At 36.2% G+C, this 25,435-nt stretch overlaps 1 protein-coding gene across 1 annotated transcript in view; it reads left to right on the plus strand.

The window, feature by feature from the left end:
* CD2AP (CD2 associated protein) overlaps positions 1-24,152 on the plus strand; it is a 151,852-nt gene extending 127,700 nt beyond the window's left edge. The window contains exons 14-18 of the mRNA XM_025383934.1: positions 479-591; positions 2,237-2,338; positions 3,409-3,590; positions 7,138-7,201; positions 21,212-24,152. Of these exons, the coding sequence (XP_025239719.1) occupies positions 479-591; positions 2,237-2,338; positions 3,409-3,590; positions 7,138-7,201; positions 21,212-21,253 (503 nt within the window). The 3' untranslated portion in view covers positions 21,254-24,152. The remainder of the gene's footprint in view (positions 1-478; positions 592-2,236; positions 2,339-3,408; positions 3,591-7,137; positions 7,202-21,211) is intronic.
* The last annotated feature ends 1,283 nt before the right edge of the window (positions 24,153-25,435 follow it).

The following is a 25,435-nucleotide window of genomic DNA, read 5'->3' on the forward strand; positions in this document are numbered from 1 at the left end:
CACAAATCGAAAGTGGCAGGGTGCCAGATAAAGTTTAATTCTTAACATTCGAATATTCTACTTCTTGAAGTTCAAAACAATTTTACATGCTGATTTTCTGAGATCTTGTAATTTATTATGAGTTTAAGAAGTAGATCTTTGTTAGGTACTTGATGAGTTTTTTATGCTACTACATTTTATGATACAGATTTTTCACTAAGAACTTTTTGTTGAGGTCTAGGTCTCTACTGGAAACAACCTTTATAGTGTTAATAAAGTCATATACTATATAAATGTATCAGGTAAAGAGGATTTTTTTTTTCTTTTAAGGGTGAGTGTTGTTTTCCAAATGCATATGAAAAGCACAGGTCAATTTGTGAATTCTTCAAAGTAGTGGTACTCTTTTTAATTTATAGTTTGTCCAAAAACTGAAACATTATTTTTTACCTTTGAAAAGGTGCAATTCTCTTAGTAAATAATATTTATTTTTATTTTCTAGATGTTGTAAATTTTGATGACATAGCTTCCTCAGAAAACTTGCTTCATCTCACTGCAAATAGACCAAAGATGCCTGGAAGAAGGTTGCCGGGCCGTTTCAATGGTGGACATTCTGTGAGTTCACCTAATTGTCTTAAACTACAGTAGATTTAGCCAATGCAGAGTCCATTTGAAGATAGAGGATTTATAGCTCTACCTAAGTTTAACAATCGGGATGATAGCTGTTATACTCAAGTGGCAAATGCTGGTATTTAAGGAGATAGAGGGAGAGAGGTGTGTTCATTCCAACAGGGTCTGGAATGGAAGGTTACAGAATCAGAAGAAAATTATCGTGAGGCTGTAGCCACAGAGCACAGGGTCAAAGGGTGACAAAGAAAGAACCTGTTTAATTTGTCTTTCAACAACAGTTACTAAAATTCAGCAGATACTCACTTTAGGAAAGATTGAGAAAAATTTTTCTCCTGAAATATTCAGTGTTTTTTTTTTTTCTTTTTTCTAAATTTTTAAAATTAAGTTCAGCAGGTACATAATAGATGTGTATATTTATGAGTTATGTGAGATATTTTGATACAGGCATGAAATGCATAATAATTATATCAGGGTAAATGCGGTATCCCATCACATCAAGCAATTGTCTTTTGTGTTACAAACAATCCAAATTGTATTCTTAGTTATTTTTAAGTGTACAATTAAATTATTTTTGACTGGTAGTTACCCTGTTATGCTACCAAATAATAGGTCTTACTCAATTTTTTGTACTCATTAACCATCCCCCCATTGCTACCACCACCCGACTAACACCCTTCCCAGCCTCTGGTAACCATCTTTCTGTTCTCTGTCTCCATGAGTTCAATTGTTTTAATTTTTTTAGTGAGAACATGCAAAGTTTGTTCTTCTGTGCCAGGCTTAGTTCACTTAAAATAGTGACTTCCAGTTCTATCCAGTTGCAAATGACAGGATCTCATTCTTTTTTGTGACTGAATAGTATTCCATTGTCTATATGTACCACATTTTCTTTATCCATTTGTCTGTTAATGGACACTTAGGTTGATTCCAATTCTTGGCTATATTCTTGTGAATAGTGCTACAATAAACATGGGAATACAGATATTCCTTTGATATACAGATTTCCTTTTTCTTAGTATATACTTAGCAGTGCTGGATCAGATGGTAGCTCTATATTTAGTTTTTTGAGGAACCTGCAAATTTTTCTCCATAGTAGTTGTACTAATTTACATTCTCCCCAGCAGTGTATGAGGGTTCCCCTTTTCTCCATATCCTTACCAGCATTTGTTGTTACCTATCTTTTGGATAAAAACCATTTTAATTGGGGTGAGGTAATAACTCATTGTAGTTTTGATTTGTATTTCTCTGATGATCGTTGTGAAATATTCATTGTTTTTGTAGTACTTATCCTCATATCTAAATGTATTAACCCTTTTGTATGCTTTTTCTACATTGCCTGGAGTACTGGTGGTAATGTAATGTTAATATATTAGCTCTTAAACGCTGTAGTACTTTTAAAATTACCTAAATGGAGAAAATCCTTGCTGCTAAGAGGCAAACTGTTTTTGCCCTCAAGATACGCAAATATGTTATTCAGCTTGAAAGTATGTAGCATCCTATTAATGATAATGGGATATCAGCAACAGTAGCAGCTGAAAAATCCATAAAAGTTACTTGTTTTGTTATCCAAAGACTTACTACCTTTTCTTTTCTTTGGTCTGTTATGTCTCTTCACTTCTAAAAAATCATTTAGCCAACTCACAGCCCCGAAAAAATCTTGAAGTTACCAAAAGAAGAAGACAGTGCCAACCTAAAGCCATCTGAATTAAAAAAAGATACATGCTCTTCTCCAAAGGTGAGGTGCATTGTGGGCTAAGGTTTGTTGACTTTCTGGGATTCTTTGTGGACATCAAACATAGATAATTTAAGGTGTTCTTTAGGAAGAATTATTTCTTCTGCCAAGAAATGGAATAATTACTGCTAAAAAATTGAATTGTTTAGCTTCGTCAGACTGTTTTCTGCAAATATTTTTGAAAGAGCTTACATTTTAATTGAATAAAATAAATATTACATATTTTGTATTTTTAAAGGCATAGATCTCTGCATCTATTTCATTTCTCCATTAAACATATATTCTTAAAGTCAGAAATGAACGCTTGTGTAGTATTTACCTAGCTTGGTGCTTAGTACAATAATTAAGCATTCAGTATATACTGGAATGAATGGCAGAATACTGTATGTACATGAATCCTTTCATCTGTTACATGTGTTAGATGTCTTATCAAAATTTTTACCATTTTTATTTAACGTAGTTTCACCACAACTGACACACATTTAAGGTCATTTAGGTTTCCTCCCAAATTATTTCTCTATTTCATTTCAGGGCGTTTTTGTCAGAGTGTTTCCAATTTATTAAATACACTTAATCTGATTCTCTCAGCTGTCAACAGTCTATTGAAATTCTATTAAAGTGATTTGCTATTTTTTTAGTGAAACAGTTATGAGGTGTCAGGCTATGGACTCATTTTAGTGACTCTTCCTGAACCTATTGTTCACAATTACTTTTAAGTGAAGCTCTTTGGACATTCCAAACAATAAGTATTGAATATGGAATAAAAAATAATACCTTTATAGTGCTCTCCTGTTTCACTAGGCGAACCATCCATAATATGCATTTGATGGATTTTTCTTTTTTCCTTTTTTCTTCTGTTAATGAAATTGTCATTTCCTACAAAAACCACTAATGATTATAAATTTATTCTTTAGTTGTCTGGCGATTTTTCCAGTTGTGAATATCAAATTGCTTTTGAATTTCCAAATTTGCCATTTATCTTGAAGTATTTAATTGCTTTTCTTCTTGATGTAAAAATCTTTTGAACTTAAATATAATATTAAAGTCAGAAAAAAAATTTTTTGTGTTTTCAGCCATCTGTGTACCTTTCAACACCTTCCAGTGCTTCTAAAGCAAATACAACTGCTTTCCTGACTCCATTAGAAATCAAAGCTAAAGTAGAAACAGATGATGTGAAAAAAAATTCCCTGGATGAACTTAGAGCCCAGATTATTGAATTGTTGTGCATTGTAGAAGCACTGAAAAAGGATCACGGGTAAGTAGCCCTTCTTTTCTTCTATGAGTACTACTTAACCCATGCGTAAAGAATTTTTTTTCAAACCATATTAAGTAAAAATCTAATCTTTGGCTGGGTGTGGTAGTTCACTCCTGTAATCCCAGCACTTTGGGAGACCAAGGTTGGAGGATTGCTTGAGTCCAGGAGTTTGAGACCAGCCTGGACAACATGGCAAAACCCCATTTTTGCAAAAAAAAAAGAAAAAGCCAGGGTTAGTGGCACATCCCTGTAGTCCTAGCTACTCAAGAGGCTGAGGTGGGAGGATCTCTTGAGCCTGGGAAGTCAAGGCTGCAGTGAGCTGTGAACATGCCACTGCACTCCAGCCTGGGCAACAAAACCAAGACTCTGTCTCAAACAAGTCTCTGGTGTGAGCAAGTATATTTTCAAAGAAATTTTCATTAACAGTGCTTTTCTCTTTTCGGCAAAAAAGTTACATTGGTGAAGTTATTCTGGTAGGTGGATTGTGGAAAACGTACATACATAACCATAATTTTAGGCTAGAAATCTTCTGGTCAGATATGATTAGTATGATTAGGAAAAATACTGTATTTTGGATCTGGTTATGTATCTATACATATAGTTAACTTAGTTTTCAGAGGATTTGATCAGTGCTTCCGCGAGGTCTTGTTGGACATGTATAAAATGAATGTGTTGGGATAGGTGATCTCTAAAACCCTTCCCTTAACTCTGAAAATTTTTTGGTATGGTATATGTTGAGACATACCCTAGTTGAAAGTTAGGGACTTTTTAGAGCTAAAACAAATTTACAAGATCACCTGTTATAGGTGAGCTCCCCCTCTGGCTTTTTAAATGAAGAGATAAAAGTTTATAGAGATAAAGTTATTTAGCCAAGATCACACAGTTCTTAAATGACAGAGCTAGAACTCAAACCCATATTATCTATTGGTTTAGAGATTTTCTTTTTTTTTTTTTTTTAAATGAGATGGAGTCCCGCTGTGTTGCCCAGGCTGGAGTGCAGTGGCACGATCTCAGTTCACTGCAGGCTATGCCTCCCGTGTTCACGCCATTCTCCTGCCTCAGCCTCCCAAGTAGCTGGGACTATAGGCACCCACCACCACGCCCGGCTAATTTTTTGTATTTTTGGTAGAGACGGGGTTTCACCGTGTTAGCCAGGATGGTCTCGATCTCCTGAACTTGTGATCCGCCTGCCTCGGCCTCCCAAAGTGCTGGGATTACAGGCGTGAGCCACCGCACCTGGCCAAGATCTTTTCTGTAACCACTAGTATTTGAATTTTAAAACTTGTTGACATTTTAAGCATAATTCTACAAAAGCCCAGTAGGTAAAACAGATTTTAAAAAAAAGCAGCTAATCTAATTGAATTGAGATTGAGGGTGCTCATACCTTGAGATTGAGGGTGCTCATACCTTGTCTTCAACTTCCCTTCTAAAAAGATTTCTTGGAATCTTTTTATAAAAGTATAAAAGTTATGGCCAAATAAAAAGTATAAAGGAACAAAAAATAAAAATAAAACACATAAAAGTTACAGCCAGAGGCCATGTTACCTCTGAACCTGGTTTTATCATTTCTTTTCCAATTTTAAGTTGGCCTGGGAATCTTATTAAATACAATATTGAGATTAACAGTATAAGGTATTTGGAGTTTGCAGAACACTTTTACAGGTATTTCTTAGAAACAAAAACTGTATCTTAAATGTCTACTTAAAAATGTTATATATTTTAGATGTTATGTATATAGAGAGAGTTTATAATTCAATACATGATGGTATTTCTTGGAATCCTTCAGTTTATCTGTTTTGAAAGATTCTTTTAGTAGATTCTGCAACATGCACATTATAAGCTGTAAGTTTACTTGTCCAGTAAACATTTATTAATTGCCACCCATGTACCAGTTAGAGAACTCTCCTGATTTGATTTTGTTGTTTTACATTTTTTATACTGTGCGCTGTTTTACATATACATGTTGCCCGTAGGTGCTCTTAAATTAGCTCTAGAATGGATAAAACATTTCTGAGAGATATATATACATATATATGTTTTAAAATATAAAACATTTTAGAAGTCTTTCCAAAGGGTATTTTCAGTATCTTCAGTTTCTCTGGAAAAGTGAAACTGGATGGCAGGTTTTTTTTGTTTGTTTGTTTGTTTGTTTTTAATATCTAAAAAACTTGCATCAGCAGGAGAAGGGATAAATACTATTGATACATTAATAGAGAAATACTACACAGCATACAACAATAAAAGTAAATTTCAACATCAGTATGAATTAATCTAAATATTGAGAGGCGGGAGCAGGTCAGAAGCATACACGCAATCAGTGTATTTCATTTATATAAAGTTGGGAAGCATACCAAACCAGAAAGTATATTATTTTAAGAATACATTTGCATGTGGCAAAATTAGAACAACAAATGAATAATAATAAATACTATAAAACTTTTTCTATGAAAGAGGGAAATAGGATTAAGGAAAGAGGGTCACTTTTTGGGATATTAGAGGTACTGGTAATATTTTATTTCTTTAGTTGACTTGGAGTTCAGAGGTTTTTGTTTTACTCTTATAATATTAGATCTTTATAGCTTAGATATCACTAAGAAATTATTGCTAAGAAGTTAGTTTTGAAATGTTACATAAAAAATTTTAAAATTCTTTCCTTATGTATTTTTTCTTCATGAGTTTTTTCTTTTTTACTTTTTCAAGCTGTTGTTTCTACAGTATTCTCAAGAATTTTTCAAGTATATGTTGAGACTGAAAATGTCCATACTTTTGATTTAGAAATTTGATATACTAACATATTCCTCCCATTCCTTCTATCTCATTCCTCGATTCCTCCCACTCCTTCTGTCTCCAGAATAATGAATCAGCCAAACAAAATACCTGGATATTTGGATACCAAACCACATAGAAATATGAAAATTTCAGCAGCATGAAAATGGTTTAAAATTTGTGCAAAGATATAATATTGAATATTCACTTAAAGCTATAGAAAAAAGAACAACTGTATGGAAAGATTAGAAGGGAACACAGGAAGATGAAAACATGAGTTAAGGAGGAGAAACTATTGGCTAGAGTTTTTAATTTGTTTGGTTTTTAGACTTTAATGTGGTATTTAATTTTTAAAAATAGAGAAATTCAAAGTCTAGGTTATCTTATCAGATAAACTGTTAACTTGCCTTGTATTGTGATGTGTTGATATTCATTTTACCAAATTGCTTGGGCTTTGAGGTTTCCAACCTGGAAAATGTATGATAGCTGAATATAGAAAATTTCTTCTAAAGGTTAGATATTATTTCTGTCTTCATGAGCTGCTCCGAATTTACTTGGTTTCTTGATCTCAGATCGATTTGCCTTGGTTTTGCTGAATTTTTAACTGTTACATTGAACCATTCTAACTAGAGAATCTTACATTTTTCTTAATTAACATTGCTATTGCCCTTAAAAGGATTTTCCCATGAACTGGTGGGTTAGGTAACAAAAAGCCTGTAAATATCAGTCAAATACATTATTTAATCGAAAGACTTAACAGTAATAAGTACTTTGTTTTTAGGAAAGAACTAGAAAAACTGCGAAAAGATTTGGAAGAAGAGAAGGCAATGAGAAGCAATCTAGAGGTAATTCATTTCTTCCAGCATTGAGAGTTTAGTCAGCATAAATTGGATATGTTTTTCCCAACCCAAATGGATAATTGGTTTCTGTGCGAATTATGCTATACTACTTCAGTTGGACATATACACAATGTACTTCTATTCAGTCACAAAAAAAGAATGAGATCCTGTCATTTGCAACAACATAGATGGAACTGGAGGTCATTGTGTTAAGTGAAATAAGCCAGGCATAGAAAGACGAACTGTGTGTTCCCACTTATTTGTGGGAGCTAAAATAAAAATTTAAAAAATTGAACTCATAGAGAACAGAAAGATGGTTACCAGAGGGTGGGAAGGGTGTTAGTGGAATTAATTAGTGGCAAGGTATTCTTTTGAAATTGGAGTCAGTCCTCTTAAACCCTGCCTCTGCTTTATCAATTAAGTTTACATTTTGTAAATCTTTTGTTATTTCCACAATATTCACAGCATCTTCACCAGCAGTAGATTCCACCTCACAAAACTTTCTTTGCTGATCCAAAAGAAGCAACTCCTCATCTGTTCAAGTTTGATCCACTTTTAATTCTCATTCTCTTGCTATTTTTACCACATCTTCAGTTATTTTCTCCACTGAAGTCTTCAACCCTCAAAGTCGTCCCTGGGGATTGGAATCATCTTCCAAATTCCTGTTAATATTGATGTTTTGACTTTCTCCTATGAATCGTGAATGTTTGTAGTGGCATCTAAACTGATGAATTTTTTTCCAGAAGGCTTTCAGTTTATTTGCCTACATTTATCAGAGGAATCACTATCTATGGCAGCTATAGCCTTCCAAAATGTGTATCTTAAATAACAAGAATTGAAAGTCTAAATGTCTCCTTCATTCATGGGCTACAGAATGGATGTGTTAGCAGACGTGAAAGTAACATTAATCTCCTTGTTCATTTCCATCAGAGCTCTTGGGTGACTACGGGCATTGTCAGCATGCATATTTTAAAAATAATCTTTTTTTTTTTTTTTTTTTTTTTTCCCCTGAGCAATAGGTCTCAACCGTGGGCTTAAAATATTCAGTAAATCATGCTGTAAACAGATGTACTGTTATCCAGGCTTTGTTGTTCCATTTATAGAGCATAGGCAGAGTAGATTTAGCATAGTTCTTAAGGGCCAAGGATTTTCAGAATGATAAGTAAGTGATGGTTTGCATTAAAGCTACCAGCTACATTCACCCATTGACTTCTCTCTAGTTATGGAAGTCCTAGATGGTATCTTCTTTCCATAGAAGGCTGTTTTACCTCCATTGAAAATTTGTTTCCTGTAGCCGACTTCATCAGTGATCTTGGCTAGATCTTCTGGATGCCTTACTGCAGCTTCTACATTAGCACTTGCTTTACCTTCCACTTTTATGTCATGGAGATGGCTTCTTTTCTTAAACCACATGAACCAACCTCTGCTACCTTGAAACTTTTCCTCTGCCACTTCCTCACCTCTGTTCGGCTTTCAAAGAATTGAAGAGAGTTAGGGCCTCACTCTGGATTAGGCTTTGGCTTAAGGAAATGTTACAGTTGATTTGATCTTCTATCTAGACCACTCAAACTTTCCTTCATATCAATAATAAGGCTGTTAAGCTTTCTTATTATTCATATGTTCACTGGAATAGCACTTTTAATTTTCTTCAAAAACTTTTCCTTTGCAATCAAAACTTGGCTGTTTGGGGCAAAAGGCCAATCTCTTGACCTGCTGTGGCTTTCAACATTGCCTTCCTCTCTGAGCTTAATCATTTCTAACTTTTTATTTAATGTGAGAGGGATGTCATTATTTCTTTCACTTGAACACTTAGAGGCCATTTTCAGGTTATTAATTGGCCTAATTTTATTATTAGGCCTGTTCTGTCTCAGATAATAGGGAAGGCCAAGTAGAGGAGGAGAGAGAAGAAAGGCTGATCAGTGTAGCAGTTAGAACACACATGACATTTATCAGTTAAGTTTGCTGTTATATATGGACACAGTTCATGACACCCCAGAACAATTACGGTATTAACATCAAAGATCACTGATCACAAATCACCATAACATATATAATTACAGTGAAACATTTGAAATATTGTGAAAATTGTCAAAATGTGGACACAGTGTTACAAAGTGATCACATATTGTTGGAAAAATTGCATTTATAGTAGAGTTGCTCAACATAGGATTACCACAAGCCTTTGACTGTAGACAATGCAGTATCTGTGAAGCACAGCAAAACGAAGTACAATAAAACGAGGTATCCGTGTAGTTCTCTCTTCTGTGCAGTTAAGCTGTTTTCATTCTTTGCTCAGGGACAGGACTGGTGGTGGTGACAGATGTCTGTGGATTCACTGCCTCCCATTTTTTTTTTTTCTTTTTCTCTTTTTTTTTTTTTGAGACGGAGTCTCACTCTGTCGCCCAGGCTGGAGTGCAGTGGCCGGATCTCAGCTCACTGCAAGCTCCGCCTCCCGGGTTCACGCCATTCTCCTCCCTCAGCCTCCCGAGTAGCTGAGACTACAGGCACCCGCCACCTCGCCCGGCTAGTTTTTTGTATTTTTTAGTAGAGACGGGGTTTCACCGTGTCAGCCAGGATGGTCTCGATCTCCTGACCTCGTGATCCGCCCGTCTCGGCCTCCCAAAGTGCTGGGATTACAGGCTTGAGCCACCGCGCCCGGCCTCCCATTTTTAACTTAAGAGTTTATCTTAATTCTCCACTGATGATTGGCAATTTCAACTATTTCCTTTATCTTTCTTAGCTGTTTTTTTCTCCTCACTAACGTTTATCTTCATTTGCATTATTCTTTCTGCATATCTCAGAGAAAGTTGTATCCTACCTTTTTTTAGAGACTCTTCCCATTGTTTAAGTATTTCATACTCCCTTCTGTTTTTTAATCTGCCTCATTACTTACCCTGTTTCTTTTGTCAGCAGTTTGTGGAACAAGAGAGAATTTGGGACTTGCAGTTGGAAAACCTTGGCTCTTATCCTGAGAATCAACTAACTTTTTTGTTTTAAACTGTGTATTAGTTAGGCTTAGCATTTTCTGCACCTTATCTCATTAGACACACATAACAACATGTAAGGATTATTGTTCCTATTATAAGATTGAAAAATGTAGGGTTTGGAATGGTAGTGTTAGGCTGCTCTTGCATTGCTATAAAGAAATACCTGAGACTGGATAATTTATAAAGAAAAGAAATTTAATTGGCTCATGCTTCTACAGGCTATACAGGAAGAAGCATGGTTCCTGCATCTGCTCACCTTCTGGGGAGGCCTCAGGGAGCTTTTACTCATGGTGAAAGGTCAAGTAGGGGCACACATTTCACATGGCGAGAAAGGGAGTAAGAGAGAGAGTGGGAGGGGCCACACACTTTTAAACAACCAAATCTTGTGTGAACTTACTCATCATGAAGGGGGTGATCCAAACATGGATCATCCAAACACCCCATGATCCAAATACCTCTCACCTGGCCCAACCTCCAATACTGGGGATTACTTTTAATCTGAGATTTGGTGGGGACACAGATCCAAATCATATCAATGATTAACAGCAGTGGAACTGAAATTTTAAATATATATATATATATATTTTTTTGAGATGGAGTCTCACTCTGTTGCCTAGGCTGGAGTGCAGTGGTGCGAACTCGGCTCACTGCAAGCTCCACCTCCTGGGTTCACGCTGTTCTCCCACCTCAGCCTCCCAAGTAGCTGGGACTACAGGCGCCCACCATCACACCCGGCTAGTTTTATTTTTGTATTTTTAGTAGAGTCGGGGTTTCACCGTGTTAGCCAGGATGGTCTTGATCTCCTGACCTCGTGATTCGCCCACCTCAGCCTCCCAAAGTGCTGGGATTACAGGCTGAGCCACCATGCCTGGCCCTTTTTTTTTTTTTTGAGATGAAGTCGTGCTGTTACCCAGGCTGGAGTGCAATGGTGCGATCTTGGCTCACTGCGACCACCACCTACCAGGTTCAAGCAGTTCTCCTGCCTCAGCCTCCTGAGTAGCAAGGTCTACAGGCATGCACCACCACACCCAGCTAATTTTTTTTGTATTTTTAATAGAGATGGGGTTTTGCCATGTTGGCCAGGCTGATCTCAAACTCCTGACCTCAGGTGATCCACCTGCCATGGCCCCCCACAGTACTGGGATTACAGGCATGAGCCACTGCACCTGGCCTTAAAAATGTTTTTAACAGAAGCAACCAATCTTCAGAACCTTTGTACTTCAGGATTAAATTATACTGTGTGAACTTAGGCAAGTCACTTAACCTCCTTTAGCTTTAGTTGTTGAGATAATTTATGTGAAAATACTTTGTAAATTATAAAACTTGGTTATATCCTTATTTCCAACATTATCCTCTATTGGCAACTTTACTACTTTGCATGAAAATACTTGACTTTTTCTATTATTCAGAATCAAAGAATAGCCTCCTTTTAGGTCTAGCTGCATTCTTGATGTACTGCAGTTACTTTCTCTTTTCACTTGAGGTTCGTTTGTTGAAATATGAAAATAACCCCCATCCTCTGAAAAATAGTCTACTTTTGTGGTCTCTGATTTTTCACCTTCATTTCAGTCTGTAACCCTTTGCATCTTAGGTTAGGTTTACTGATGCCAAATTCAAGGTCTTTTCTTCAGTTCCTGCAACATATCACTCTTTTTTTTTTTTCTACCATTGCCACTCTGTCAAAGGTTTGTCTTGGTTTAGATGATACTACATCCTATTGTTTCTAACTTCTCCATCTCCTCTTCCTTCCTTTTTTACTTTTTAAATTTTGTTTTTAGGGACAGGGAGTCACTCTGTCACTCTAGAATACAGTGAAACAATCATAGGCCACTGCAGCCTCAAACTCCTGGGATCAAGTGATCCTCCCGCCTCAGCCTCCCAAGTAGCTGAGACTACAGGGACGCACTTTCATGCCTGGTTAATTTTTCAGTTTTTTGTAGGGACTGGTTCTCACCATGTTGCCCAGGTTGATCTTGAACTCCTAGCCTCAAGTGATCCTCCCACTTTGGCCTCCCAAATTGGTAGGATTAAAGGTATGAGCCACCATGCCTGGCCTTCCTCTTCCTTCCTTGTAACCTAAATGTAAATATTCCTTCACTGATATCCTTGGCTTTTCTGTTTGAGCATTCACATTTTGAATTCATCTGTACTCATGAATCTAATGATTAGCTCCAGTACCTCTCTGCTCTAAATCAAATTCGTATTTTCCCAGCTTGTATCCTATGTTTCTGGCTTTTTGTCCCCCCTGCATGTTTCATCATGAACCTAGATTTAGCATGTCCTCAGTTAATTTATCATCTTCCTTTCCTGTTGTTTTGATTTCCTGTTTCTGTTGATAATTTCTGTTGCTCTTATAGTCATATAGACATGGTACTTTGTACGTGGTTCTCTTCTAGTTCCATTCACTTTTAGTCCTATTACCTCCTAGTCTTTATGTCTTTATCCCCACTATATCTTGTTCTGATGCTTATTATCTTCTGCTTAGCTTTCTTGAGTACTCTAATTATCTCAGATTAACCTTTCCTTCATCGAGTACTTTCAAGAGCTTTATTTTACATGCTGAATAAAGTTCCAACAACTTACTATATGAGGTGTTTTTATATTTTGGTCCTAGTTATCTTTATTTACTTGCTGATCCTCCTCCATTGTGCCTCTTACAATTGATATGTCTGAATTTTTATTCTTACTGTGTTTTCTTGGATTGTCCTTTTGTCTCATCTTCTAATGCCCACATTCTACAGATTCTCAAGGCCCTGCTCAATTACCTTCATTAAATTGATATTAGTCTGTCTCTGATTAAAAGTAATTTAGTGGCCGGGTGCAGTGGCTCACACCTGTAATCCCAGCACTTTGGGAGGCTGAGGTGGGTGGATCACCTGAGATCAGGAGTTCGAGACCAGTCTGGCCAACATGGCGAAACCTTGTCTGTACTAAAAAATATAAAAATTAGCTGGGCATGGTGGTACACATCTGTAATCCCCGCTCCTAGGCTGAGGCATGAGAATCACTTGAACCCAGGAGGCAGAGGTTGCTGTGAGCCGAGATCATGCCACTGCACTCCAGCCTGGGTGACAGAACGAGATTCTGTCCCCCCAAAAAATGGTCTTCTTCCAAATTTGCAAGACTTGTAGTTTTGTAAGAGATGTATATATAATAACTTCCTATGTTTTCACTGTTAGAGTATGTACTTATTCTACCTGTCTTCGAGACTGTAAGGTTTTTTGGGTAGGATCCATGTCTTTTTTATCTTTGCTCATTGCTCCTAACACAGTGCTGTATACATATTAGATATCGAATACATTATTGACAAAGTGTACATGTTAAAAGTATATCTTAAATTCACAGCATGTAACATGGTAGATATTGAGAAATTTTTAAGCGTTTTTGACTTTTTTCTCACATTTTGTATATACATGTTTATATTCATACGTGAAAATAAGATAATGAAACAAATAAGAGGAACTTAATAGTGTTAAACTTGTATATCTGACTTAATTTGCCATAAAAATTAAGATGAGTCAAATTGTTTCTCTTTTGGTTAACTTAATATGATTTTATTTTTCTAGCAAAGTCAGCTGTTACTTGGCCTCACACTGACTTGTATTACATATATATTATTTCTTTTGTTACAGGTAGAGTTTTACCCTGTATTTGTAAAAGCACACCTAAGGCACTAAAGTTTTAGAATAATTTATTTAAAGCAGAAAGATGTTTCTCCAAAGATTAAAAGTAGTACTTTAATGTTAACGTTATACAGTATTATAATGGTCACTAAAAATGAACAATGAACATACAAAGAGAAACTCTAGCAATGTATTTGCGTGATAACTAATTTTTTCTCCTAATTTTATTGGGGTACAGGTGGTATTTGGTTACATGAGTGAGTTCTTTAGTGGTGATTTGTGAGATTTTAGTGCACCCATCACCTGAGCAGTATAATACTACACCATATTCATAGTCTTTTATCCCTCACCCCCTTCCCACTCTTCAACTCAAGTCTCCAGAGTCTGTTGTATCATTCTTATGCCTTTGTTTCCTCATAGCCTAGCTCCCACATGTCCATGAGAACATACAATGTTTCATTTTCCATTCCTGAGTTACTTCATTAGAATAATAGTCTCCAATTTCATCGAGGTCAATGCAGATGCTGTTAATTCATTCCTTTTTTTGGCTAAGTAGTATTCCATCATATATGTCACAGTTTCCTTATCCACTCATTGATTGATGGGCATTTGGTTTGGTTCCATGATTTTGCTATTGTGAATCTTGCTGCTATAAACATGTGTGTGCAAGTATATTTTTTGAATAATGACTTCTTTTCCTCTGGGTAGATACCTAGTAGTGGGATTGCTGGATCAAATGGTAGTTCTACTTTTAGTTCTTAAAGGAATCTCTGCACTGTTTTCTATAGTGGCTGTACTAGTTTACATTCCCACCAGCAGTGTAGAAGTGTTCCCTGATCACCTCATCCATGCCAACATCTACTGTTTTTTGATTTTTTGATTATGGCCATTCTTGCAGGAGTAAGGTGGTATCGCGTTGTGGTTTTGATTTACATTTCCCCAATCATTAGTGATGTTGAGCATTTCTTCATATGTTTGTTGGCCATTTGCGTATCTTTTTTTGAGGATTGTCTGTTCATGAACTTAGCCCACTTTTTGATGGGATTGCTTTTTCTTACTGATTTGTTAGAGTTTGTTGTAGATTCTGGATATTAGTCCTTTGTCAGATGTATAGATTGTGAAGATTTTCTCCCACTCTGTGGGTTGTCTGTTTACTCTGTTGACTGTTCCTTTTGCCATGCAAAAGCTCTTTAATTAGGTCTCAGCTATTTGTCTTTGTTTTTATTACATTTGCTTTTGGGCTCTTGGTCATGAAATCCTTGCCTATGCCAATAACTAGAAGGGTTTTTCTATTGTTATCTTTGAGAATTTTTATAGTTTCAGGTCTTAGGTTTTAGTCCTTAATCCATCTTGAGTTCATTTCTGTATAAGGTGAAAGATGAGGATCCAGCTTCATTCTCCTACATGTGACTAGCCAATTATCCCAGCACCATTTGTTGAAAGGGGTGTCCTTTATGTTTTTGTTTGCTTTGTCGAAGAGCAATTGGCTGTAAGTATTTGGGTTTATTTTTGAGTTCTCTGTTCTGTTCCATTGGTCTCTGTGCCTATTTTTATATCAGTAGTATGCTGTTTTGGTGACCGTGACCTTATAGTGTAGTTTGAAATCAGGTAGTGTGATGCCTCCAGATTTGTTCTTTTTCCTTAGTCTTGCTTTGGCTATGCGGGCTTTTTTTGGTTCCATATGAATTTTAGAATTGTTTTTTCTAATTCTGTGAAGAATGATGGTGGTATTTTGATGGGAATTGCCTTGAATTTATACATGGTTTTTGACAGTGTGGTCATTTTCACATTATTGATTCTACCCATCCATGAGCATGGGATGCATTTTCATTTGGGCCGTCTGTGATTTCTTTCAGCAGTGTTCTGTAGTTTTCCTTGTAGAGGTCTTTTGACTCCTTGGTTAGTTCTTAAGTATTTTATTTTATTTTATTTGCAGATGTTGTAAAAGGAGTTGAGTTCTTGATTTGATTCTCTGCTTGGTTACTATTGGTATATAGAAGAGCTACTGATTTGTGGACATTAATCTTGTACCCAAAACTTTGCTGAATTGTTTTATCAGTTCTAGGAGCTTTCTGAAGGAGTCTTTAGGGTTTCCAAGGTAAATGATTGTATCATCAGCAAACAATGACAGTTTGACTTCCTCTTTTTTGATTTGGATGCCGTTTATTTATTTTTCTGCTCTGGTTGTTCTGGCTAGGACTTCCAGTACTATGTTGAAGAGGAGTGGTGAGAGCAGACATCCTCGTCCTGTTTCAGTTCTCAGAGGGAATGCTTTCAACTTTTCCCTATTCAGTATTATGTTGGCTGTGGGTTTGTCATAGATGGCTTTTATTACATTGAGGTATATCCCTTATATGCCAGTTTTGCTGAGGGTTTTAATAATAAAGGGATGCTGGATTTTGTCGAACTTTTTTTGCATCCATTGAGATGTGATTTTTGTTTTTAATTCTGTTTATATGACATGTCACATTTATTGACTTGTGTATGTTAAACCATCCCTGCATCCCTGGTATGAAACCCACTTGATCATGGTTGATTATCTTTTTGCTATGTTGTCGGATTCGGTTAGCTAGTATTTTGTTAAGGATTTTAACATGTATGTTCATCAAAGATACTGGTCTGTAGTTTACATTTTTGGTTATGTCCTTTTCTGGTTTTGGTATTAGGGTGATGCTGGCTTCATAGAATGAATTAGGGAGGGTTCCTTCTTTCTCTATCTTGTGGAATAGTGTCGAAAGGATTCGTACCCATTCTTCTTTGAATGTCTGGTAGAATTCTGTCGTTCAGTTTGAATAATTTTTTAATTTCCACCTTGATTTTGTTTTTGACCCAGTGCTCATTCAGGAACACGTTATTTAATTTCCATGTATTTGTCTGGTTTTGAAGGTTCCTTTTGGACTTGATTTCCCGTTTTATTGTACTGTGGTCTGAGAGAGTGCTTAACATGATTTCAGTTATCTTAAATTTATTGAGGCTCGTTTTATGGCCTATCATATGGTCTATTTTGGAGAAAGTTCCATGCGCTATTGAATAGAATGTGTATTCTGCGGTTGTTGGATGAAATATTCTGTATATATCTGTTAAGTCTATTTGTTCTAAGGTATAGTTTAAATACATTCTTTCTTTGTTGACTTTCTGTCTTGATGACCTGTCTAATGCTGTCAGTGGAGTATTGAAGTCCCCCACTATTACTGTGTTGCTGTCTAATCTCATTTCTTAGGTCTATTAGTAATTGTTTATAAATTTGGGACCTCCAGTGTTAGGTGCATATATGTTTAGGATTGTGATATTTTACTGTTGGACAAGGCCTTTTACCATTATATTATGTCCGTCTTTGTCTCTTTTAACTGCTGTTGCTTTAAAGTTTGTTTTGTCTGATATAATAGCTACCCCTGCTCGCTTTTGGTGTCCATTTGCATGAAATGCCTTTTTCCACCCATTTACTTGAAGTTTATGTGAGTCCTTTTATGTTAGGTGAGTCTCCTGAAGGCAGCGGCTGGTTGGTTGGTGAGTTCTTAACCATTCTGGAGTTCTGTATCTTTTAAGTGGAACATGTAGACCATTTATATTCAGTGTTAATATTGAAATGTGATGTACTGTTGCATTCATTGTGCTCTTTGTTGCCTGTGTACTTTGGTTTTTTTGTTTTTTGTTTTTGCTTTTTAACTTGTAGTTTTGTTTTATAGTTCCTTTGTGATTCATGCTTTAAAGCGGTTCTGTTCTGATGTGTTTCTAGGATTTGTTTCAAGATTTAGAGCAACTTTTAGCAGTTCTTGTAGTGGTGGCTTGGTAATAGCGAATTCTCTCAGCATTTGTCTGAAAAAGGCTCTCTCTCCTTCATGTGTGAAGCTTAGTTTCGTTGGATACAAAATTCTTGGCTAATTGTTTTCTTTGAGGAGGCTGAAGATAGGGCCCCAATCCCTTCTAACTTGTAGGGTTTCTGTTGAGAAATCTGCTGTTAATCGAATAAGTTTTCCTTTATAGGTTACCTAGTGCTTCTGTCTGACAGCTCCTATGATTCTTTCCTTTATCTTAACTTTGGATAACCTGGTAACAATGTGCCCAGGTGATGATCTTTTTGTGATGAATTTCCCAGGTGTTTTCTTTGTGCGGCGTGTATTTGGATGTCTAGGACTCTAGCAAGGCTAGGGAAGTTTTCCTCAATTATTGCCCCAAATATGTTTCCAAGTTTTTAGATTTCTCTTCCTCAAGGAACACCAATTATTCTTAGGTTTGGTTGTTTAATATAATCCCAGACTTCTTGGAGGCTTGGTTCATATTTTCTTGTTCTTTTGTCTTTGCATTTGTTGGATTGGGTTAATTCTAAGACCTAGTCTTCAAACTCTGAATTTCTTTCTTCTACTTGTTCAGTTCTATTGCTGAGACTTTCCAGAGCATTTTGCATTTCTAAAAGTGTGTCCAAAGTTGCCTGAATTTTTTATTGTTTTTTTTTTTCTTTAAGCTATCTATTTCCTTGAATATTTCTCCCTTCACTTCTTGCATCGTTGTTTGGATTTCCTTGCACTGGGTTTCGCTTTCTCTGGTGCCTCCCTGATTAGCTTAATGACTAACCTCCTGAATTCTTTTTCAGGTAAGTCAGGGATTTCTTCTTGGTTTGGATCCATTGCTGGTGAACTAGTGTGATCTTTTGAGGGTGTTGAAGAGCCTTGTTTTGTCGTATTACCAGGGTTGGTTTTCTGGTTCCTTCTCATTTGGGTAGGCTCTGTCAGAGGGAAGGTCTAGGGCTGAAGACTGTTCTTCAGATTCTTTTGTCCCACTGGGTGTTCCCTTGATATAGTACTCACCCCCTTTTCCTACAGGTGTGGCTTACTGTGAGCCTAACTGCAGTGATGATTGTCTTTCTTCTGGGTGTAGCCACCCAGTGATTCTACCAGGCTCCAGGCTGGTACTAGGGGTTGTTTGCAGAGACTCTTGTGATGTGAAGTGTCTATGGGGGTCTCAGCCATGGATACCAGTGCCTGTTCCAGTGGAGGTGGCGGGCAGGGGGGTTCAATGGACTCCGTGAGGGTTTTGGTGGTTTAATGTTCTATTTTTGAGCTGGTTGGCCTCCTGCCGGGAGGTGGCATTTTCCAGCAAGCATCAGCTGTAATAGTAGGGAGAGGGACCAGCAGTGGGCGGGGACGTAGAACTCCCAAAATTATATGCCCTTAGTCTTCCACTACCAGAGTGGGTAGGGAAGGACCATCAGGTGGGAGCAGGGCTAGGCATGTCTGAGCTCATGCTCTTCTTGGGCAGGTCTTGCTGTGGCCTCTGTTGGAGATGAAGGTGAGATTTCCAGGTCACTGGAGTTGTGTACCTGGGAGGATTATGGCTGCCTCTGCTGAATCATGCAGGTTGTCGGGGAAGTAGGGGAAAGCTGGCAGTCAGAGGCCATACCCAGCTCCCACGGAAACTGAAGGGCCAGTCTCAGTCCCACCATGCCTTCCCCAACAGCCCTGTTTCCAGATGGTGGGCGAGACGGGCCTGAAAATTTGCCCCAGGCTCCCCGCCTTCTAGCTGCGAAAGAAAAGGGCTTGATTCTTCCCTCCAGAGTTGTGGCCAGGAGGTTTCTTGCCCCATTCAAATTGTTAAGTTTAACTAGAGATTTCCTTTTCCCTGTGGAGTTTTACCCCCTGCTCCTCTGGCCACCCTCCCTGTATATCCCTGTGGTGCCAGGCAGGAATGGCCTGCTTGGGGACTCAGCAAGCTCCCAGGGCCTTACAGCGCTTCCTCTACCCACTGTATTTTGCTCAGCTCTCTAAATTGAGTCAGATCCAGGTGAAGTTGGAAACTTCTGCAAACAGACCTTCAGTTTCTCCAGTGGGGGTGTGTGTTCAGGAGAGGAGGGTCTCCCTTTCCTATTTCCGCAGTTGGGGCACTCACAGTATTTGGGGTGTTCCCAGGTCCTGCAAGAGCAGTCCGCTTTCTTCAGAAGGTCTGTGGGTCCTCTCGGGATTGCTGGTTTGTTCTTGCAGTCTATCTGGAGCTAAAATTCACTATGCGAGCCTCTGCACGCTGTTCTGTCTGGAGCTACAATCTAGTCCTGCCTCCTGTCCACCGTGATGACCCCTGTCCAGTAATAACTAAATGTATGTCACAAATAGCAGTTTACAACGAGTATTGCTGATTGTGCATGCAATAGTAGCCTTCACACTCCCTACTCCTTCTTCTACCAGTTTGTTTTTCTTACCGCTTTCTGTATCTTTGGAATAAAGACTATAATAACAGATCAGGCTGACAATGAAAGGTATCATCTCAATCCAAATTGAAGACAGGCTTGTTCTAGTCCAATGCTGCTAAAACATTGAGCTAATCATCATAATATTAAGAGAATCATATCTGGGAAGGTCCTGAAAGTAATAAACTGTTCTTGAGTAGTTACAATCTTTAAGGAGATTGTGAACATACAACAATTATACTTTTTGACTATGGCAAAGTCCTAATCATTGAATAATGTACTGTTTGTCAAAGCTAGCCAAAGCGTGTATTGTTTATGTGCACTCTTGAGGAAGGTGATGCCATCAGGATAAGGCAAGGCCTATCTATATTTTTCCTCATGCAGTGAAAGGTTAAAGATTATCAAAATGTTAAGAGAATTGAGAAGAGAAATCAGTATAAAAACTGTGGGCTTTAAAGTCCTAAATCTTACCATGACAAGTCCTTTGTCACTTGTTAGTGTGGAACATTGGCATCCTGTTTAATGTCTTTGAGCCCCAACTTAGCCATTTGAACATGTCAGTATTGAATAACTGTGTAGTTATTGTGCAAACTTAATGAACTGATTTCCTTCTTCATAAATTCCTATAGTTATGAATTTCTGTTGAGTGAAGAATGCCTTCTGCCTAAAGATGGAAGATTCAGCACCTTTACTGAATCTTAGATATATTCCTGGGCTTTAAGATATTTAATGTAGTATATACTGGTTACAGATAAGTAAATTGAAACCAAGTCAAGTGATTTAACCATAATTATAATTAAATATAATTAGTGAAAAACATGGAACTAAACAGGTCTTTTCTTTATTCTTTTTACCATTGTTTAATGTACCCTTTGTTTAATTACAGATACATGTACATTTCTTAATTGGGTTTCAAAGATTCTTTTGTTCTTTGTAGGACTGACTGATTTTTTTTTACAGCTTTAATTTTAAATGCTCACATGACTTAACATTTTTCTGGCTGAAAGGGCTATAATTGCTTTTTTCTTATTGTGACTGCCATTTAAGGAACTTGCATTGTACTGTTGAAACTTTATTCAACTATATTATACCATGGGAAATTGGATTTTAGGTCTGGAAAAAAATCTGAAGGCTTGAAAGTATGATCACGTCTTAATGACATAGAATAAAATAAACTACTAAACTAAGAATATTTTATGTATTGCTCAATTTATGTTTTTTGTTTTAGATGGAAATAGAGAAGCTGAAAAAAGCTATCCTGTCTTCTTGAGGTAGTGTGGACCTGGTGTTCATAATGTTCCCGGGATTCAGAAGCAACACTATGAACTTCAGCTGGCTTGTTACTTACAAATTGTGAATGCTGGTGTTATGATAAATATGAGTAAATGAAGTATAATATCTATAGAAACGTAGAGTGAGGGTGAATTTTTATATATATATATTTTGTTTTGCCAATATGAAGAAAAAGAGGCCTTATTTCTTAACTGTGCTGGGATTGCAAACACTTTTTTAAAAATTGTTTGCTTGAAAATACTACTGAATATATATAAATAAGAATGTGCACAGTAGTTTTTTTTATTGAAACTTGTATTATTTTTAAAGAGATCTATACTATAAATATGGTGATATATTTACAAGTTATCTGTAAGATACACTATTTGAGAGGGACAGATTAGCTTTTTAGTAACTATAGTCACTACTTTTTCCATAATGCATAAGGGATATAAACTGTATTTGTATGTGTATGTGTATATATATATATTTTTACTTTTATCCTCTTACCCAAGGTTACACTGTTGTGCCTGTTTGTCTGCAATGCTGTTTATATTTTGGGTGATGAAATAGGAGTTTCCTAGCTATATAAACCAGATTACTCACCCATGCATATAGTAAGAACTAATGAATAATCAAAATAATTTCATCAACTTTTAGAATATTTTATGTTGCTTGCACTATAGGAGTCATAAAAGGAACTTAGTTAAAATATGTTGAACTGTTAAACATTTGGGGAAATATGAACTGTATTTTAAATTTGTTAGGTCTGAAGAATCTAAAACTGTTAATTTAACCCTTAACTTGTGCCTAGAAACTACAGCACATATAAAACATGTAAACACCAGCCTATTGCTGTACTTTTCTGCTTATTTTACAGTCTCAAATATTGCTCATTATCTTGTCAATTTCATGCTTCTCCTTCTGACTTTTAATAATGGTAATAGGAAAACAAAACCCAGAACTTTTCAGAACTTCAGTGTGAGGTTTCCTATTTTGACAAGTTATCTTGTAAATACTCAGGTTTTATGATGTATAATTTACCTAATAGACCAAACTAACTCATGGAGATATTTTGAACTATTATTTAGGTACAAACTTTATGATGAATGTTAGTATGTCATAAAATAAAACATTACAGCTTATTTAAAACCAAATATAGTTGAAGATATTTAAAATACATTTTCACAGAATGGATGAATTAGTTGTTTCTTCAGAGTTACTTATGAACAGTTGAGTGCTTTAAAATGTTCTATCTGTAGGTAACATCTAAAAACACAAGTGGGTTTATTTAAATTTTTAAAATTTGAAATTTTTCATTTGCAAAAAATTAGGTTTTATGCTTTATTATATAGCAAATGAGTGTCAGATTTTTGAGTACCAGTGATTATGTTTCCATTTTTTTTAGTTTTAAACCACCAAACCAATCTTTTGCCTTTACATTTTAATCTTATAATACAGAAATCTTATGTAAATGAAGTTTTGTCATGTTTCAAATAAAGAGAACTGAAGTAGAAAATAGAAATGCCAGTAAACAACATAATGTTTAATTTACAACTTACATTAGGGGTTTGGGGGAATGCTAATTATATATTGAGAATATATATTAGAACTCTTCAAAATGGGCTCTTCCAATGAGGTCACTACTGAACAAAATTGTTCCCTCCTCTTCTGTTAAATAGAATAGATTTAAATGACTAGTCAAATGAATTTTTTCCTTCTTGTTAAATAAATTAAATCTTATTTTCTTTTAATGACAAACCTTAGGTATAATAAAAACATTGTAATCCTAGAAATTATCCTCCAGCTTTCTCACCTGAAAATCTATTGAAGCAATCCCTGGTCATCCTGATAATGGGACGAGGGAAGTTTCCAGCAGATTTCAGGCTGTTCTTAACGTTTTTGTTGGCCATTTTCTCACTAGTACATAAAATCAAGATGCTTATGAGCATGAAAATGCATTTAAAGATTTTGCTTGTGTACTCCTCAGTCAGAATAGAAAAATAACTGAAATACTTTTATCTTTCTGTCCTTGATAAAACAGTAAAGAAAACCAAACAAACCCAGGCCTGATGGGAAAAATGATTCCTTTATTCTAGCAATGTTACTCCTTGCTGTTGGTATGGGAAATTTTATTAATTTCTGTTCCTAAAGTTCATATCACAAAATGATATGTAATAATAACCTTTACTTGGGGTAAGTCATGAATTTTTTTTCTACATGTGAGTATAAAAGACGAAAGTGAACAGCATGGAATCTCACTGCCAAATTATTAGTGAATGTATAGTTCATGTATTCTTTGAGACACACAGTATCATTAATTTCCGAATTGTATTTCAGTGTTATTTTTTTGTGTGTGACCACTAAGCTTCTGTCTTAATATAGAGCTGTTACCTTCTACAGAATTTAAGTCTGAAGATGTAAAGAGAGATCAGGCCTTGTGTAACAGAAGATACTCTTTTTTCTGCTCTTACTGTGATCACAGAAAAATAAAAAATCCAAATGCTCTCTAGATTTGTTGATAAACATTTTATGCCTGCATTTAAACTTGAAATGTATGAGCAGAATGAGACAATCAGTTAAATCAGAAATGAGAAGTATTATAATGTAATGGCCTTGTTTTGCTGTAGCAATAAAATGACCAAGTGCAATGACTTGATTTAATAAAATCATATTTTAAAAGCTGCTGCTATGAATATTTTTGGCTATAAAATTTTACCATGACTTGCTTTCAGTAACTCTTATGTAATGCAGTTGATGTTGTAACCTAACATTCCAAAAAAAAAATTGAAAGGGGGAATCTCAAAATAGTATATACTTCACTAACTTGTTTACAGGTGCTGTATAAAAAGCATGCTTCTCTCTCGAAAAATTAATAATAAAGGATTTTATTGCCAGTTGTGTCAGTCTTTATTGGTTATGTTTTGTTAACTTTAGCATTTGTGTATTGCAGAGTATGATGAAAGTTATATTACTTCAATTTCCAAATACAAGAATAAATAGTAAACTGAAAACATTAAAAATTCTAGACCTGTATGACTTTTACTGAACTTTTCTGCGTCTGGTTTTTAATCTGAAACTGAGATAATAATTTCTACTTTACAAGATTATGGGGAGAATTTGAAATAGTTTATCTAAAGGGCTTTATACTATGCTTGGCATAGAGTAGTTTAAAAAAAAATGGAGGCTGCTGTTTTACCCTTTTAGAAAGCATTTACAGTGATGGTTGTGATATAAATTAGATGGATAAGGTTAAGAAAAAGGAGGCATCGTACATCCTTTCCTCCTGAGTACAGTATAGTATCCCTTTCCTTGGGGAGATGCTCCTTTCATTTGTATTACATTGTTCAAAGGGGGAGCTGCTACCATCTTAACAGATTCTACCTCCTTGACCACCCAGGAATTATCCCTTGAGAGAGTACTTGGCTCAAACTGAGTGACTGAGTTAATCAGAGAATGAAATTTTTAAAATTGGAAACAAAAAGAGCTAATCTCAGCATGGGAGCTCTCCACAGTTCTGTTTTTCCTCTGATCTGAAAAACAAAATTTAGTAGAGCATTGATAGATGGAAACAATCTGGAAGGACTTTGAAACTGATTGTAGCTGTTGCTGAGTCTCGGCTATCTATTTCTTGGTTCTTTAAATAAGCACAAATTTGCTCATAAAAGCTTGTTGGGTTTCTGAACTCATAACCGAAAAAGTCCTGATAAATACAGAAAACAAGATGAAACCAGGGGAACATGAAGGTCCACATACTTTTGCTGAACATAGATAACATACAGCTTTAGAGATTCTAGAAGTGTGCTGGAAGATTTGAAACAGAGGGAATAGGACACTCTAAAGCAATGTGGAAAATTGGTGTGGCAGATAAGATTTTTAAAATCTTATTTAAAACATTTCTAGTTCTTACTGGCTTTTATAAGCGCTAGACAAAAAACTTTGGAGGCATAGAATGGTAAAGTTTTGGAATATAGAATTTGTGTTTGAAGAGTGCAGATGGTTTTGTCTGAAAATACAATTTGCAAATTTAGCTCAGTTCTAGGAAATAAAAGCAGGTAGCAGTTTAACTCACCTGGATTTATTAGGCTCTATTCTCAAGATGCAAGAGAGACTGGGTCTGGGTGTTGAAAATTTTTTTCTGAATCCTGTTATTGCATTTATTTTACCGCTAACACCATTT

This window comes from Theropithecus gelada, chromosome 4, assembly GCF_003255815.1.
Source record: "Theropithecus gelada isolate Dixy chromosome 4, Tgel_1.0, whole genome shotgun sequence".
NCBI lineage: Eukaryota > Metazoa > Chordata > Mammalia > Primates > Cercopithecidae > Theropithecus > Theropithecus gelada.